Here is a 16,269-nt window from a genome sequence, read left to right on the forward strand (position 1 = left end):
GTAAGAAGTTTGACAAGAATCACACATTCCTGAATCTCTCATTTATCTACAATAGCAGCAAATATAGTCAACATGGCCACAATTATGAGAATAAAATACTTTAAAAAAAAAAAAAACAATTTCCCTTAATGGTATCTGATGGGGTTTTTTTTTTAGAAATGATTACTTAATGACAATGCTCTTCAAAATTAAAAATCATTATTGTAAAACGTTTAATATATACGTACATTAAAACATTTATAAAAAACACACTGTCAAATATACTGCCAGTACAGAGCTGTGGGGAAGCAGATTACACACAGGTTGAGTTCTCTGGGGGAAAAAAATTCTAAAGGTCAGACGGTGGAGTCTAGAGTCTGCTCTGCATCGCAGGAGTTCATCATGAGGAAGAGGCGTTTGGAGAGCTCTGGACCCACCCGTCGAGTCGTGGAGGTGACGCCCTCTCCTCTGCGAATCACAATGTCCGACAGCAGGGAGATCTTTTCTCTGTCGGTCTTGCAAAGGCTGTAAGCCTGCAGACAGACACAGAAATATTCAGTGTGAAGAGAGGAATAAATATTACATGGCAATATATTTGCAGATGTGTCTCGGAGAATACGGGCGTACATGTTAAGACCTAGATGTGATCTTTTTCATATGGCTTTCATAGATGAGTCATTTAATTGTTTCCTTAAGTGAACAGCTGATTCACATGGGTACGTGGTAAAACAGTGTTGTAAATATACACATAAATGCATAAGTATGTATCTATAAGATCTTCATTTGCATAGAAGCTCAATGCTGATGCTTTATCCAGTAAATGAGAGTTAAGTGGGTAGAAACCATTAAAAAGGAGGTCAAATAACAATAAAGCACAATACCTCAAGGCCTGTGTACAACAATGAGGCTTGCCAGGAAGCAAAACACAATGTGTCTGATTTTTAATGTTGACTTTAAAACAGCCAATATAAACCTGCCTCACAGCGTGTTCTGACTGTGCCCAATATACTGTATAACATATCACTGCTTGTTATACAGCAATGGAAGTAACAAGGTAAATTTACTATCTTCAGCAAATGAGACGCTCTATTCTTACACCCTGGGTTCAGATTAAGAAAAACTACCCCTAAAAAAAAAACAGGTAAAAGAAATCTCAGTGAGCTACAAGGTGGAGCTCCTTCCTCAAGGACACAGACATGCAATAGATGTGATAGTTGTCATAAATCTGTCTGTCAAGTTTTTAGTTCAAACTGAATTCGGAGAGAAAAATATGCCTTTATATCTTTTTATAATGTAAAGAGGTCTTTTTTGTTCGTTATAACAAATAAAAGCAAGCAGATACTGTTTGGTCCTAGCAGCAGCAGCAGCAGCCTGCAGTAAAGCAAGCAGCAGAGATGGTAACAGTGATTAGTGTGTGAGCAGAACAGTGAGTGTACCTTCTTGAGGAGCTGTGGGGAGGGATAAGCTGCCAGGATGGCTGAGGCCATGTCTGGACTGACCCTGTTGAACTGCTGGATCTGTCTCTTCCACACTTGCAGCAGCCCCTTCCCGGCTTTATCCACCCGCTGCCCCCCCGCCCACTCGCTCTCCAGGTAGAAAGAGAAGCCCGTCTTCTCCCTCTCTCGCCTGAGAACACAGAGAGGAACGTGGGATATTATTCTTTTATCTGGGAGGGGAAAAGGCTGAATTGCAGAGGAGCAATAGGATCGCTTACTTGAAAGGGGCCTCTGCAACCGCTTTGGTTGTCATGGTGATGTGATCCGAGAAATCCTTCCAGGTGGACAAGAAGCGGACGGAGACGCCAGTGTGCAGCTGGAGATGCACCACAGCCTAATGGGATGTTAGACAGAGAAATGAGTCACTATGAAAAAAAAACAATTCTTAAAAAGACTTTTCATTTATTATTGAAAACATACAAAATAATCTAAATCAATGTGTCTGCTTATGTTAGCCACAGATCATGCATCCATTCATTTGAAAAAGCTAAAATTGACCCTTTATAGAATCCTTAATTTCCAAAGTTATCAAATTATCCGATTTTATTTATTATAAGTACATTATATATTTAAGATGTCATTGACATTTTTGGTATATATTGGGGGTTATATTTATTTTGGAGCACAAATTAATGATATTTTAAGAGAATCTTGGGTGAGGATATAAGATTTTAGCTTATACTCAATATAATTTAATCATGATGAATTTCCATTATTGGGAATAATCATGAACATCTTCACATGACTGACTTGAAACGCTGTCTAGCTCACTAACACTGCAGTCCTATTGATTTCTTCATTTAGTTTGATTTGCCATTTGCCACAAGGGGGAGCTCTCATCCTCCCAGTCATTCATCACCATGGTTAAAAGCTCAGAGTGTGAATACTTGGGTATCAGGTAAGCAGATAGATTATTTTTATTGATGGATTTTTTTTTTCTCTAATTGTGATGACCTGCTGGGTGTTGGTGAGAGACTGAATCTGTGTGGTTTAGATATGTGTGCTATGATGCTATAAAAATATGTGTTACTTGTTATACAATGGCAGTAATTCCAGTATGTCTTTCAGTATGCCATTTTAAGAGTTTTAAGCCTATTTTGATGATTATGGGAATAATCTCATTAATCGTAATTAGCCCTTAAAAAGCTCTTAAACCATGGAAATAATCAATTTGTTATAACCATATATATATATCAATCTAATATTCTATCAATCAATTATCCATTTAAATCCCATTACACTAGGAAAATACAAAATGAAAAATTCCCAAATAGCATGAAAAGACTTTGAGGGATTGAAATGTATAGTGATGTACTTTCTTCTACCTCCGCCCACCACCAGGACCTACCTCTTCTACTTCGACTCTCGACAGATCAGGCAGCACCTCAGCTCCACCGTTCTTCCTCCTCTTCTTCGCCTGTCTCCCTCCCGCTTGCTCCCCTCCTGCCACAGCCTCTCGAAACTTCTTCTGGCTTTGAGACTTCTGGGACCTGGAGACGAAAAGTTTAGAATCGTTCCGGTATTAAAGGTGCAGCGTGTGGGAATTAGTGCCATCTAGTGGTGAGATTGGAGATTGCAACCAGTTGAATTCCACTCCTTTGCCAAGTATGTAGGAGAATCTACAATGGCCGTGAAACTCATGAAAAATGTGAAAGACCCTTGCTAGAGTCAGTGTTTGGTTTGTCCGTTCTGGGCTACTGTAGAAAGATGGTGGTACAATGTGGACCTGAAGAGAAGGACCTTCTCCCTATGTAGATATAAAGGGCTCATTTTAAGCGAAAACACACTAATTAAAACATACTTATATTCCATTTCTGCCAAATCCGTTCCACTAGATGACACTAAATTCTACGTACTGCACCTTTAACCGTCAGACATAAAAGGCTCTTTACACATGTTTTTCACAGTGTTTAGCAGCTGTGTTCTGGCACATTCTGCTGACAGTTGCAGCAGAAGCAGTGTTTTGGTTGGATAACAGGATATCTAAGTGGCATTCCTTGTTGTTTTTAACAAATCACCAACTGCTATATTTCACACTATTGCACACATTCACACGTCTGCCCTCTCCATACAATCAGTCTTCTATCAGCTCCCTTGCTGAAGGGTTCATCAGCGGTAGATTTTAGAGAGTTTCTTCTGTCTCGCATGTTTCCAGCTCCACATTCAGATCCCAGTAGATGCAGTCCTTCCCTACCTGTAGTATTTCTCCAGGTCGATGACCACCAGGCAGAGAACCTTGTCAGGGTGACGCCTCTGCTGTGCCTGCACCCAGGACGTCAGAGTGGGACCACATACTGACCCGCCAAGCCTCTCCTCCTGGGTTACAATAGATAGAGTGAGTGGAGATGTTAGAATATCAGGAGTAGTATTAAACTGATGTCAACAACTACTGTAGGACTTTATAATATGGCTGAAAGCAATCAAACTTTCCTAAAATCCATATATATATATATATGGTCACTCTCCAATCACACCCCTTTTATAAGCTATAATAGCTTTATTATGCTATTATATTATGATAATTATATCAGTGGTATAAAATTATCTTAAAATGACAATAATATTGTTCATCGCGATTATTTCTGAGAAAATATATCGTCCAACAAAAGTAGTTATCGTGAGAGGTCTATGATAAGCAAACCACCATATAGTGACAAGTAGTGTATGTCTCAAAGCCTGATATATCTTATACCTCTGTACCACAGAACTCCACTGTTGTTCAAAAACTATTAAAAACACATAAATAGGCCACACTGTTGCACATGTTCCCTCATCAGCATGAACATACACACTGTTATTTATTTTAACTCAATCCCACACACACTGTCCTACTGCCAGAAATACTCACTAGAGCACCAGATCTGGATTCTTTCGCCACTGAAAATAGTCCCCTAATAAATCCACTATTTCCTTCTGTTTCTGTAACATTTGCTAAAAACTACAGTGCCTAACTGGTTTGGGAAATTACTGACACTTTTATTATAGTGTATATACAGTATATGTCTGAATCCACCACATACCATATATTAATGTGTATAAATATATATATGCAGTAGTAGGTTTTAATAATTCAGAAGGAAACAGCTTCAGGCTGCACTACCTGTAACCATTGCAGTGAAGCTGGTTTATGATGTATATGGTGGCCATTTGTTTGTTGCCATTTAACACATTAAAATTGAATTTTTTCCATTTATTCGTACGCTCGTGTTTGTCATAGCTCATATTTTTTAACGTACACTCTCTACTTGCTTCTATGACTATTTTATGATGTCATTTTCTGCTGCGTTACTTTTCATATCTCTAAATCAGCTCAGCTCTCACCTCAGCTTTATTGTTACAACAATGACCCCATTTTCCCCGCCGCCATCATTAAACTTTCATCTGGTCTCACTCTGAAGGTGGCGAGGTGAGATCAGACGACTCCATCAGCCGCCACACCAACCTGAATGTAGCTGTGAATCAGAGCGATGAAGTCATCAGCTGTCATCTGTATCACTACGTGAGCCTCAGGTACACACGCTCCATCATCTGGCTGAGATAGAGACAGGAGAGCATCAACACATCAGTCAGTGCTTTATTATTCACTTAGAAAAAAAGGTGTGTGTGTGTGTGTCTTGCTAGATCTAAAATTTGAACATAAAGTATTCCCCAAAAAAAAAGAAAAATATTTGACTAAGTTATGACTGAGAGAAGAAAATATGATTTTTGATGTTAATTAATCTCACACAGCATCTTTTCTTCACCGTCAGATCTCCCTCAACCACCTGTAGAGTCCTTTTGCTTCATCCTGCTAAATGTTCATGTCCACTCTATACCATATAATGCTATTTCCCCATGGTTTAAATCCTGAGGAGCACAGTGAATGTTTCATTCCTCACCTCCCGCTGTAATGATTATCCCATACAGATGCAACTTTACTATTTAATGAGACAGAATAACACTTTGCTCTGCTGTAGTCTCAGTTGTTCAAAGCTAATTACTGCAAGTGTCAAAAAAACATTTGACATGTATATATTCATATATTACCTTTAAGCAAAACAAGGCAATTGGAAAATGTTTTTTGTGTGTGTGTGTGTTATCACCTGTGCACAGGGAGTCCTCCTCATCCAGCTGACACTGCGTGGGATTGGCTGCTTCTCGATAGCGCAGCTACAGCCCAGAGCCTGCACCGAGGCCAGCAGAGTCCCGCCTCCCTCCAGCTGTAACAGAGCTGCACACACAAACACACTTATTAACATCACACCCACAATAAACACATTTAACACCTAAATAACACCCAATAATTCTGCACATACCAACAGGACATGATTGAGTCTTGAGGGATTTCTTTACCCTCTTATACACACTGCCAAGTAATGTTTCATCTTTTTTCTCCCTGCTCTGCTTCTTACCTGGATCTACAGTCACCACCATGTGCTTAATACACTCCTCTGGCCTCAGAGCCTTGGCAGCCTCCGCCAGAGCTTTCTTCTCTGCTTTCTGTCTCTCTTGTTCCTGCCTGAGCGCCTCCTTGTCCTGGTGCTGTATCTCCTTGGCCTGCCTCCTCCTCAGGGCCTCCTCCCTGGAGGCCTGGATCTCCTCCGCCGTACGCTTGGCAGGTTTCCTCTTGGCAGAGGAGGAGTCTGAGCTCTCTGCACCAGAAAGCGTCTTCGGAAGGAGAAACCGCTGAAGAGAAGCCGCCTCTTCTGAGCTGTTGGAGCCTGCCAGGCTTCCTGTTCTCACCTGATGAACGCTGAGCAGGAGCTCTGACTCTGGTAGGCCAACCTGGCCAGAAAGTTGTGAGCGGGCCTGATTGGACGGTGGACGCTGCTCAGCATCTTTTCCATTAGTAGCAGCAGAGGAGGCTCTAATCAAATTGTCCTGTCGCTGTTTTAGTCTCTGTGCCAGAGGGACATAAGGCGCTTCGTCATCAGAATCGCTGCTGATCATCATCACATCAGATGTACCCGCTTCACCCTTCGCTGAGGCTGGAAAAGACGAGGAACGCTCCTCTGCATCAGAGTCAACCAGGTTAACCAAGTCTGTCTTCCTCTCTGCGAGCTTCTGGGAGGTTTGGCTCAGGAAGTCAAACACAGGCAACTCCTCATCTAGGTCACTGCTGAAGTCACTGTAGCTGCCCATGCTTTGTCATGTCCAGGCTTAAGTTACTGCGTATAGATAAAAGGCAATAATTATGACGCATTTTATTTTACAGTCCCTTGAAATTCATAACACATATCTGCAAATGTTCTATGTAATTTCCAGACATTTACCACTTAATTTCAGGGACATTTGACAGAAAGAAATATGGAGCAATTTGCCACAACTTATAAGAAAAAGATGGTGAAAGTGTTAGATTCTCATTATATTTTGGTTCCTCGTTGTTAATTAACACAAAATATGAATAAATGAACAGAACATACTTCATTTATATCAGTACTGGAACATTAGATTCTTTATTAAAAACTCTTTAATGAGTTAATTTCCCATATACTACCAAATGTTTGACTATTCTAACAAATGTCCTCCAAATGAACAGTTACACAGCAGCTATTTAAAGGAAACTGGTGAAGAGGAAAGAAGGATATGAAACTACAACCTATACATATATTTTTCTTATCATTTGTACCAAACTGCACTGCACTAGCTACACTCTCTATAAAATATCCTAAAAATTAACCATTAAATACATGCAAATGCCTGTTTCTGCCTCCAGAAGTGGGTTTCTCTGTGGTAACAAGAACTGCACCAAACCTCATTCAGAAATCTAGCAAATTTGGATTTCTTAGTTTATAAGTGAGTGAACACAAACTGTCAGACTATGACATGAAGCTATCAGAAGGTAGAGGTATTCTGGTCATTTCGGCGTACATGTACTCTACCATGCAGAATGTATTTCAATTAAATGCAGATTTATAACACATAAAATTAGACCTATTGCCTCTGTGTTCTGTTGTTAGAAGATGAAGAGGATACATTACACAACTCGCTTATGTTAGTAGCAGAACTCGTTGTTGCTTTGTGAATAGCAGAACATAACTTCTCTAGCTTTGTCAAACTGAACTGACCTGGAAAATTAGTTACTTTTTAAATTGAGTTTGGCAGAGCAATGACAGCCACTACAAACATGATTCAAACCTCTGTAACCTCTATGGACACTAATGGACACTAGCACACATTAGGTTAGCTGGAAGCGACTTTATGACTGTAGTTTGCATACTCACTTTCTTCGAAATCTCGCATACAGAAGTGTTCATTAAGACGTCAGATAGTTAGGAAGATGTTAGCTACTAACTCTAACTAAGAACAACTTATTGAGATCTGCAAACACCTCGTAAAGTCGCCTCTCTGGTGGACGAAAGCTTATTTGATTCACCCGGGTCTGCAAGCTAGTGTTGTGTTCAGGTGCCACGGTAAATCTGTTCACATTTACCACACACAAAGCACTGCGTAACACATTTGAGCTTGTTGTATTGAAAAAAAAATCATTATATATTATTCTGGCAAATATTTTATCCAGACCCGCCTACGAATATCTGCATTTAAAAGTATTGTTCATAGCCGTTTTTTTTAATTACTGGGCTGAAAAAAATGTTAGTTTTGATCGCATCTATAGTTAAGTAGCTACGATAAACAGTATGCTCAGTGTGTTGTTACGGTCTACGAGCTTTCTTGGGGAACCTGAATGCAGCAGAAGTATTCGGATGTGACGCAGTTACTGTGACGTAAGGGACATCGTCAAAGATGGCAGCGCTGGCGTCCTTGATGCTAAAGTCCCGAGGAGGTATCACGTCTCTAAATGAACATTTTACTAATTATTCACATGTTTATTAATGGCGTATGAAAATGCAAGCAGGGTTAATTCATTTCCAGTAGTTCTGTGCTTAATGTAAACGGGCGTTTTAAACAGCGGCGTGATTTACATGCTAACGTAGCTAGCTGTGTTAGCTAGAGGATGTGTAGTTCAGCACTGAATGTCAAAGATAGTGATGTAGCTCTAAAAGCAAACCATGACAATTCACTAGTTGCCAATTAATGTAATAATAACATACTAATCAGCTAACCAGTTTAGACGTTTGTTGAAAATTACTGATGTTTCTTCAACACGTGACACACAAAACTGTAATTTTAATGAATGTTTTTAAAAAATGATTTAATGTACTCCATGCTACCATCCACTGTGTACTTTATTGGAAAAATACACAATGACACAATGTACGTCTCAATGATTTAATGTGTTTTATTGGGAGTTTCCATCAAATAAGTAAGACTTTGTTAAATTGGTCAGAAGTTGAATGAAGTCTGGTGTGCTGTGATTAGTTTACAGCACATATTAGCCAGAACTCAACGTTTATGTGAGTTGGTATGAATTTCTGTATGTTGCTGGTTTCAGGGCTGTTGGTACCTGCTCAGTCATCTCTACTGGACTCTGTGAGGTTTGCCAGTAAGAAGGCAGGAGGCAGCAGTAAGAACCTGGGAGGAAAGAGCCCAGGACAGAGATACGGCTTCAAGAAACAAGATGGTAATTTATAAAAGTCATTTTAATCTCATAGGTGTCATGGTTGTTCTTCCCCAGCCGTTTATTTAAGATTATTTTATCAAAGTAGCAGCTTTGTAATGCTCAGATATATGTAATGTTTTCATTTTCAAACTACAATGGTTTCTGGTATATAGCATAAGAGTACACTCATGTTACTGTTGCAGGGTTGCCACTAATGACTATTGTCATTACTGATTAATCTGCAGATCATTTATCTCAATTTTGTGAAAAACGCATGTTCTAATATTCCCACAGTTAAAAGTGACATCTTTAAATGTCTTGTGTTGTCCAAACATCAGTCCAAAAGCAAAAGAGACTGAAGTTAATATCATGTATGACAAAGAAAAGTTTCAGATCCTCACATTTGATAAGCCGGTACCATCATTTTTGTTGATCCATCAATGGACTAATGGTTGTAGCTATAAATAGGCTATTATTCATCATTAAAGACTTGTAGCAATGCTCTCATTGATTATTAATACTTCAATTCATATTCTAATAAATATTTGGATTTGATCTCGCTGTCACCATCACTCTCTGTCACAGAAGTGGAATGATGCTGCATTCTTTTCCACCTCCGGAACTTTATGACCCAAAACCTGAAGCTTCCTCTAACCCAGGCATGTCCAAACTATTCCATAAAGAGTTGTGTACCTGCAGGTTTTTGTTCCAACCAATCAAGAGTACGATCAACTGTCTGAAGTTGATCGTATCAGTTAAATTAATTGATGATTAAATGAGTCGAGTCTGGTGTGCTCCTGCTTAGTGGGAATGAAATCCTGCAGCCACATGGGCCTTTATGGAATAGTTAGGACATTCCTGGTCTAACCTGAACTTGTTCTAGGTATGTTTCTTAAACCAGAACATTTGAGCAGTTACATTTATTCCTTCCCCCTGAGAGGTCCTGAAAGTTAGACTTAGTTCCTCCTGAGCCAGTAGTAGAACAATGAGTGCACCTTAAGTTACAAGTCAGTTCCTGGCATGTAAAAGGTCTTCTAACTGATTTGCTGATGAGAATATTAAGTTTAGAGATATTATCAAGGCGTTGAATTTATTTAATCTAACATTTCTTTTCATCTGTTTCCAAGGAAACTTTGTCCATGCAGGTAACGTCCTTGCAACACAGAGGATGACGAGGTATCACCCAGGAGCTCACGTACGTACACATTTACTTTGAGTCTCTGTGGTAAAAATGTTGATCTGATGTGATTTCAGTGTTAAATGTTCACTTCTTGTCCTGTAGGTGGGGATGGGAACCAACAAGACACTGTTCGCTATGGAGGACGGTTACGTCAGGTTCACCAAGGAGGTCTACATCCCAGCACCACGCAGCCCAGAGGTCACCAAGGTCATCACCAAGCTGCCTAAAGGAGCTGTGCTTTATAAGACCTTTATCAGCATCATACCAGTCAAACAGGAGGGTAAGTTTAAACTGGTGGACATGGTCTAAAAGGGACTGGACTCAACTGGACTGTGAAGTCATACTTATAGATCAAGCAGGATTTGGTTTGGTGAAAACACATCATGTGGATCCTGGTGGACTGCAGCAGCTTTGACTCATATCAGGTGATTTCACTAATGAACACAGCTTCCAGCAGAGCAGAGGGAGCAATCAGTGATATCAGCTGTAATACTAAAACCTGCAGACTCTCAGCCTCTGTGACACATTTGCTGGCTAATAAAGATTTTTATGTGTATGTCTTCATGTTGAATAAGTTGAGGTTTTTGTTCTGTGTATTATGTGTTATATTAATAAGTAGTGGAAGAAGTATTCAAAGTCTTTACTTAAGTAAAAAATTAATTAATTAAAGAAATACTCAAGTGCTTCCAAAGTGTACTTAGATACACTCCACCGCTGATACTGTTCTTCACATCATTGTTAGTAACTGCTTTAACAGCTAGTCTCTTCTCCATCAGCCTACTATTATCTGCCAACGTGTGAGGTGAACAAAAGGTGACATCATGAACAGTATTTCAACGCACCATTCAGAAATTAAAACATACAAAAACTGAGGTCAACTTATTCAACAACTACTTAGGTTGTTTGTTTATGTTACCATGGAGATCTTAATGTCAGTCAAATCTGATTACGCCTTACAGTCCTGTTTAAGCAAATTTTAATTTTTTAGAGTTAAACTAAATTTAAACAGCAGTTGTCAGGGATTTTAAACAAGTTTTTCAAGTACTTCATCTTTTTTAACTTTTTTAACTTTTTACACCCTTGAAAAGTTTAATACCAAAACTGACCACAAGATGTCCCCAGATCACTTTCAAATGATTTTGCTGTGAGAATCATTTATCTCCAAAAGTTTTCATGAACACATTTTTTTTTAATCTGTTTTTAACTTTTGGCAGTGCCTTGTTTTAGACAATCTTATGTTTTTTATGGATTTTAAACTGCTTATTTAAAAAGAAGTATGATCATTTTCTCAATATACAAAGGAACATGCATATAAAAAAATAAAAATCAGAGTAGGAGATGCATGACCTTTAATTGGCAGTGAAATATTGCAGCTCTGTGTCTTGATTGCTCAGTCAGTTACATATAAATACAACTTTGATGATCTGTCTTACTACAGCCCTTATCATTTGAGATTCCGTTGTCATTCAAGTATGATCAAACCACATACATACATAAGTGTATAATTATTTGAAATTCATCACTAAAGAAGGATTTTTTTCTTTACTGTAGCTGGAGAAAACTGCCTTGATAAAAATAAAAACATTTTTATTGCTGGAAAAGTGCAATACCACAAGTGACCACAGCATGTCATGCAATCACTATGTTGTGTGCTCCAGTCTGCATCAGGATCAGTGTCCAGATTGCATGTTTATACTGCAAGTCTGCTTCAAATATTAGATTTACAATGCAGTTAGTAAAAAAAACAGAAGTAAACGTGCTTCCTGAAGTCTAAATGCTCAGTTTGCAAAACATAAATCTTCCTCACTCAGGCATTGCTCTTCATGTGGACAATCGTTTGATTTGCTGTGAATGTTAAAGGCTTCTCAGCAAGGTGTTTTGTCAGCAAGTCTTTGGAAAACCTTTCAACAGGAATCAGGAGATAAATTAGGACAGTTGTATTTCAGGGGCTTGTGGTATGCGGCGGGAGTGTTGGTAACGCCTGGTACACTGTATGGGAGTTGGAACGCCGTCATGAGACAGAACAGGTGATGAATGTGAGGAGTTCATAGACATTGAGTTCTAATTCTTAAATAGTGGAGGGTAAATCACTTGGGATGATTGAGGGTCATTGTGCACTCCACTGCCTGACTGGATAATGGACCAGGGATAAACTAAAGGGTGTTTTAATAAGTGTAAGCATTTGGATTCTAAGATCTCCTTTACTGCTGACTCAAAAACAAATGACTCCTTAAGTTACAGAACAACCACTGGCTATTGGGCAAGATCCACATTCTTGGTTCTCAGTGCAAGCCAGCATTAGTGCAGGTCATCCTCAATGGATGCAATAAGTACAATAAACAGCTCAACCAGATGCTTCCTGGTTGTAGGGGTTTTTGTCCTATGTGGTTAGTGTTTGTTCTGGGTTAAAGAGTAACACTATGATGCCATACTTTCTTTCATACGCTAAGTAACAATCATTAGTGAAGTGCTTCAGGCTCAACAGAGTTACTGTTTAAACAATGACTGGACTTTCCTGGACCTCTTACACTAAATTATTTTAGTTAATCTAATGCAGCCAATATGTTTAGTGACCATGATGACCCCCCAACTTCCCTCTAGTCCAACCTACTTTTAGTGGGATGTCTTGACAACCATTAGATCCATTACTGTTGTACCCAGAGGATAAACCCTAGAGATACTGCTAATTCCTTCTTGTAAATTCTCACTTATCTAGGGAAGTGTCTCAAAATCTACTAGATGGCATTGAAAAGAAATGTGTAGGGACATTCATGACATCCAGACAGTGTAACTTAATGACTTTAGGGATGCCCTGACTTTCCTCTAGTGCCACCATAATGTTGATATTTGTGGTAATGAGTGAAATTACTTAACAGCTATTGGGTGGATTGCCATCAAATTTGGTTCAGATATGAATTGTAATAATTTTGATCCTTTTACTTTTTGTCTTGGTCATCAGCAGGTCAAACATTTTAGTCAGTTCAATGTGACCAAATACAAAACTAATGACATTCCCATTAGCCTCAGATGTACTTTGTGTTTAATTATAGTTAGTAAATGTGACGTTGCTACTACACCAAACTAAGATGGTGATCCTGGTAATCATCAGCAAAATATCACTCATTTTGAGCATCATAGTGTGCTCATGTTAGCATTTAGCTCAAAACCCAGCTGTTACTGAATACAGCTTCACAGATGTGCTAGCAGATGTGACTATACATCTTGTGACTATACAGAAAATTGTCAATTTTTTCTTAAATTATATCATTGTAGTGAATTATGAATCCTAAAATAATTAGATTTTGCTTGGTGTCAGTAGACAGCTTTAGCACCCCATAATATAAATGTGTTTTTTTAGAGGTTTCTAGACCCTTATAAGAGTAAAAGTCTGATGGAAAAGCTAAACATTTGGGATTTAATTTGATTAAATCCTAGTGGAGTCAAAGGCATTGTATAATAGACTTTAAAAAGCCTTATCTGTCACTAAAGAATCAATTGTCAAACTTTTAAATACATCCCCCCATTATACCATTCTTGGAAAAACACAATGCAATGCCTGCCAGTAACAATGTCGAGCACGTCAGTCTCACCCTTGGGGAGTGTACAGCTTGAGTCAGAGTCATTATCATGAGAATACTTTCTAACAAAATCACAGAGATCTATCAACAGTTCTGTCTCGAAACACAAGCTTTCCCCGAAACTCTTTTCTTGTCTACAATGTCGTCAATTGTTTCTAACAACAGCCGTGTTCCTCCTCATGCTGTGGCTTGGCAACGAACTCTAGAGCCGTCAGGGAGCTCTGCGCTGGTCAGTACGAGGAGGCCGAGCCTTGGGGTGCTCTGGATGGTTGACTGGGGTTGCTGTGGCATCACTGAGGTGTGATTGATCTTGTGTATGGACTGACAGGTGAACATCCAGAGTCTGCAGATCTGCAGGTCAAATTTCAAGGGAATGCCGAAGGGTTTCTTCATATGTTGGTGGAGGCTTGATGGGGATGTGACAAAGGAAATATTATGATGTAACATATTTAAAGCCAACTGTACACAAAAAGTTCAGTTTATCAGTCAGTGAAGATCTAACAAAAAGATTATTTTTGTGCCATTATGGGTAATCTTTGCTTATTTCCAGACCTCTGATTCACACTAACATCTCTGATTTGTTCAGCAATTAAAATAGGTCTGGTGTTGTACTCACCAACAGCAGCCAGTTAGAAGAATAAAAACCATCAATCAGAGATTTTGTAGGCAATATTAAGAATCTGGGCATCAGCTTCTTATGTAACTATCCACTTACATGAAAAATAGCAACAGAAATATGGCCACATCATTTTAACATGACACTCAAGCTAAATCCTCAATGTCATGATGTATTGTTCTTGAAAACTTATAATTTGATTAGCCAATTCAGCATAAAGTATGAAAGCAGGCAATAAAGCCAGCCTGGCTCTGTTTAATGGTAAAAAAAAAAAAACAACACCTTTTAAATCTTTCAATACCCAAAGCTTATGACCATAGGTGAGAGTTTGAACTGGTAAATAACTATATGTCCCAAAATGTGAATTATTCCTTTAATATTATTGATGTTACTGAAGTGACATGAATGTATTAAACATTTTGCTGGTAAAACTACATTCCTCTAATTTCCTAATATATTTACATACCACCAACTAGTCTCGTGACCCAGTGTATATCACTGTGTATGCTCACCTCATCAGGGCAGCCACTCAGGCCAAAACGGTTTGCAATCATATTGTGGATGTGTCTCTGCCTGTCCTTCTTACGGACGCTCTCGTAGGAAGGCAGCCGCGGCAGAGGTCCACCCAAGTGGTAGTCATTTGGCATCCCTATAATAAACAGCCCTCCAGGAAGCTAAATCACACACACAGACATCAACAAATGTTTTGATAAGAAACACAAAATCATAATTCTCATCAGTTCCTGAAATTGTGATGTTAAACTTTTTACCTGTGATCCAAGAGCTCCTTGGTTTATGGCAGCATTGTGCTCATTATGATTAATGCCAATCAAAGAGTGCCTGCTGTTATACTGTGGAGATTCATCCTAGGAAGGGAGATCATCAGGGACCAGTTATAGTTTTTCATTTTTATTTTTTATTTTAAATTAACAGTTTGTTGATGTTAGTAATATATTAAGGTCAGAGTCCATGGCAATTTGTTTCCACTTTCCATTCTCCATACTAATTGTATACAGAATACCAATTTACATAGTTTTGTCACCTTCTTTATGGGAGATTTAAAATGCCTACATAAAAATAAATCAAACAAATAAATTAAGTGGAAATAATACACATTTATATTGTATTTCCTTTATATGTGTGTATCTGTTTTACACTTAATTGCAAAAATATATGTTAAAAGGACAACAATGACCTTTTTTGTCTTTAATAGCTAACTTAAGTGTCACTGTGACATGACTTTTGCATGCCACATTTAAATCAAATCATAGTACAATAAACAATGTAAAGAAGTGAAAAACTATTCATTCAAACAAAAAACTAAATTATTGTCCTTTTACATATGTGTATTTAACAATGTCACAGAAATATGGATATATATATTTTTTTAAATACATATTACAGTATGCATTATTTTTTACATTTGTTTGGTTTGTTTTTCTGTAGGCATTTTAAATCTTCCACAGTTTTTGACCATTATCTTTCTCCATCTTAATATGAATCTATAATGCTCAGAGACACTAATGATGTAGGCCAAGAAATAAGGCCACCTAGATCCTGGTTTCCTGATTCTCTGGTGGTAATGTGATATGAACTATGAAATGATGTGTCCATGTTCTTTTTGTGTAGTCAGCTCTGGGTTAGGCTGACCAATTGGGATACTCCTCCAGGGCACTGGCGCCCAAATCCCCAAAGGTCTAAGTTGATTTTGGTCATTTCATTAAGGTCAATATCACAATATCAGCAAGTGTTTGCCTCAGGGCCCTGTGCAGGTAAATCCAGCCATGTCTAGACCTACAGTACACTCCTTTTTTATAGCTGTTCTTGCTGGTTTATTGGTTTTCTTTTATTCTTTTATAAACTCATAGGTATCTTGTTAGTGAATGTCCCCACACATAATATTAAATCTGCTGTGCTGTGACTGAAGTCCGAAGTCTCTC

The 16,269-nt window shown here is 38.5% G+C and overlaps 2 protein-coding genes across 2 annotated transcripts; one reads left to right on the forward strand and one right to left on the reverse strand.

Annotated features, from left to right (window-relative positions):
- Positions 1-279: 279 nt before the first annotated feature.
- On the reverse strand, positions 280-7,816 carry eme1 (essential meiotic structure-specific endonuclease 1). Its single transcript, XM_062442957.1, has 9 exons — positions 7,679-7,816; positions 5,867-6,622; positions 5,558-5,685; positions 4,918-5,007; positions 3,670-3,791; positions 2,824-2,965; positions 1,694-1,809; positions 1,416-1,605; positions 280-512 (listed from the first exon to the last, which is right to left on the reverse strand). Exons 2-9 carry the CDS (start codon positions 6,594-6,596, stop codon positions 336-338), a joined length of 1,695 nt encoding a protein of 564 aa, XP_062298941.1. The 5' UTR covers positions 6,597-6,622; positions 7,679-7,816; the 3' UTR covers positions 280-335.
- A 371-nt stretch (positions 7,817-8,187) lies between these two features.
- On the forward strand, positions 8,188-10,918 carry mrpl27 (mitochondrial ribosomal protein L27). The gene is made up of 4 exons (XM_062442826.1): positions 8,188-8,238; positions 8,848-8,976; positions 10,083-10,150; positions 10,238-10,918. The coding sequence occupies exons 1-4, from the start codon at positions 8,199-8,201 to the stop codon at positions 10,442-10,444; spliced, it is 444 nt and encodes a 147-aa protein (XP_062298810.1). The 5' UTR covers positions 8,188-8,198; the 3' UTR covers positions 10,445-10,918.
- The last annotated feature ends 5,351 nt before the right edge of the window (positions 10,919-16,269 follow it).

The sequence above is a fragment of the Scomber scombrus genome, chromosome 21 (genome assembly GCF_963691925.1).
Source record: "Scomber scombrus chromosome 21, fScoSco1.1, whole genome shotgun sequence".
In the NCBI taxonomy this organism is placed as follows: domain Eukaryota; kingdom Metazoa; phylum Chordata; class Actinopteri; order Scombriformes; family Scombridae; genus Scomber; species Scomber scombrus.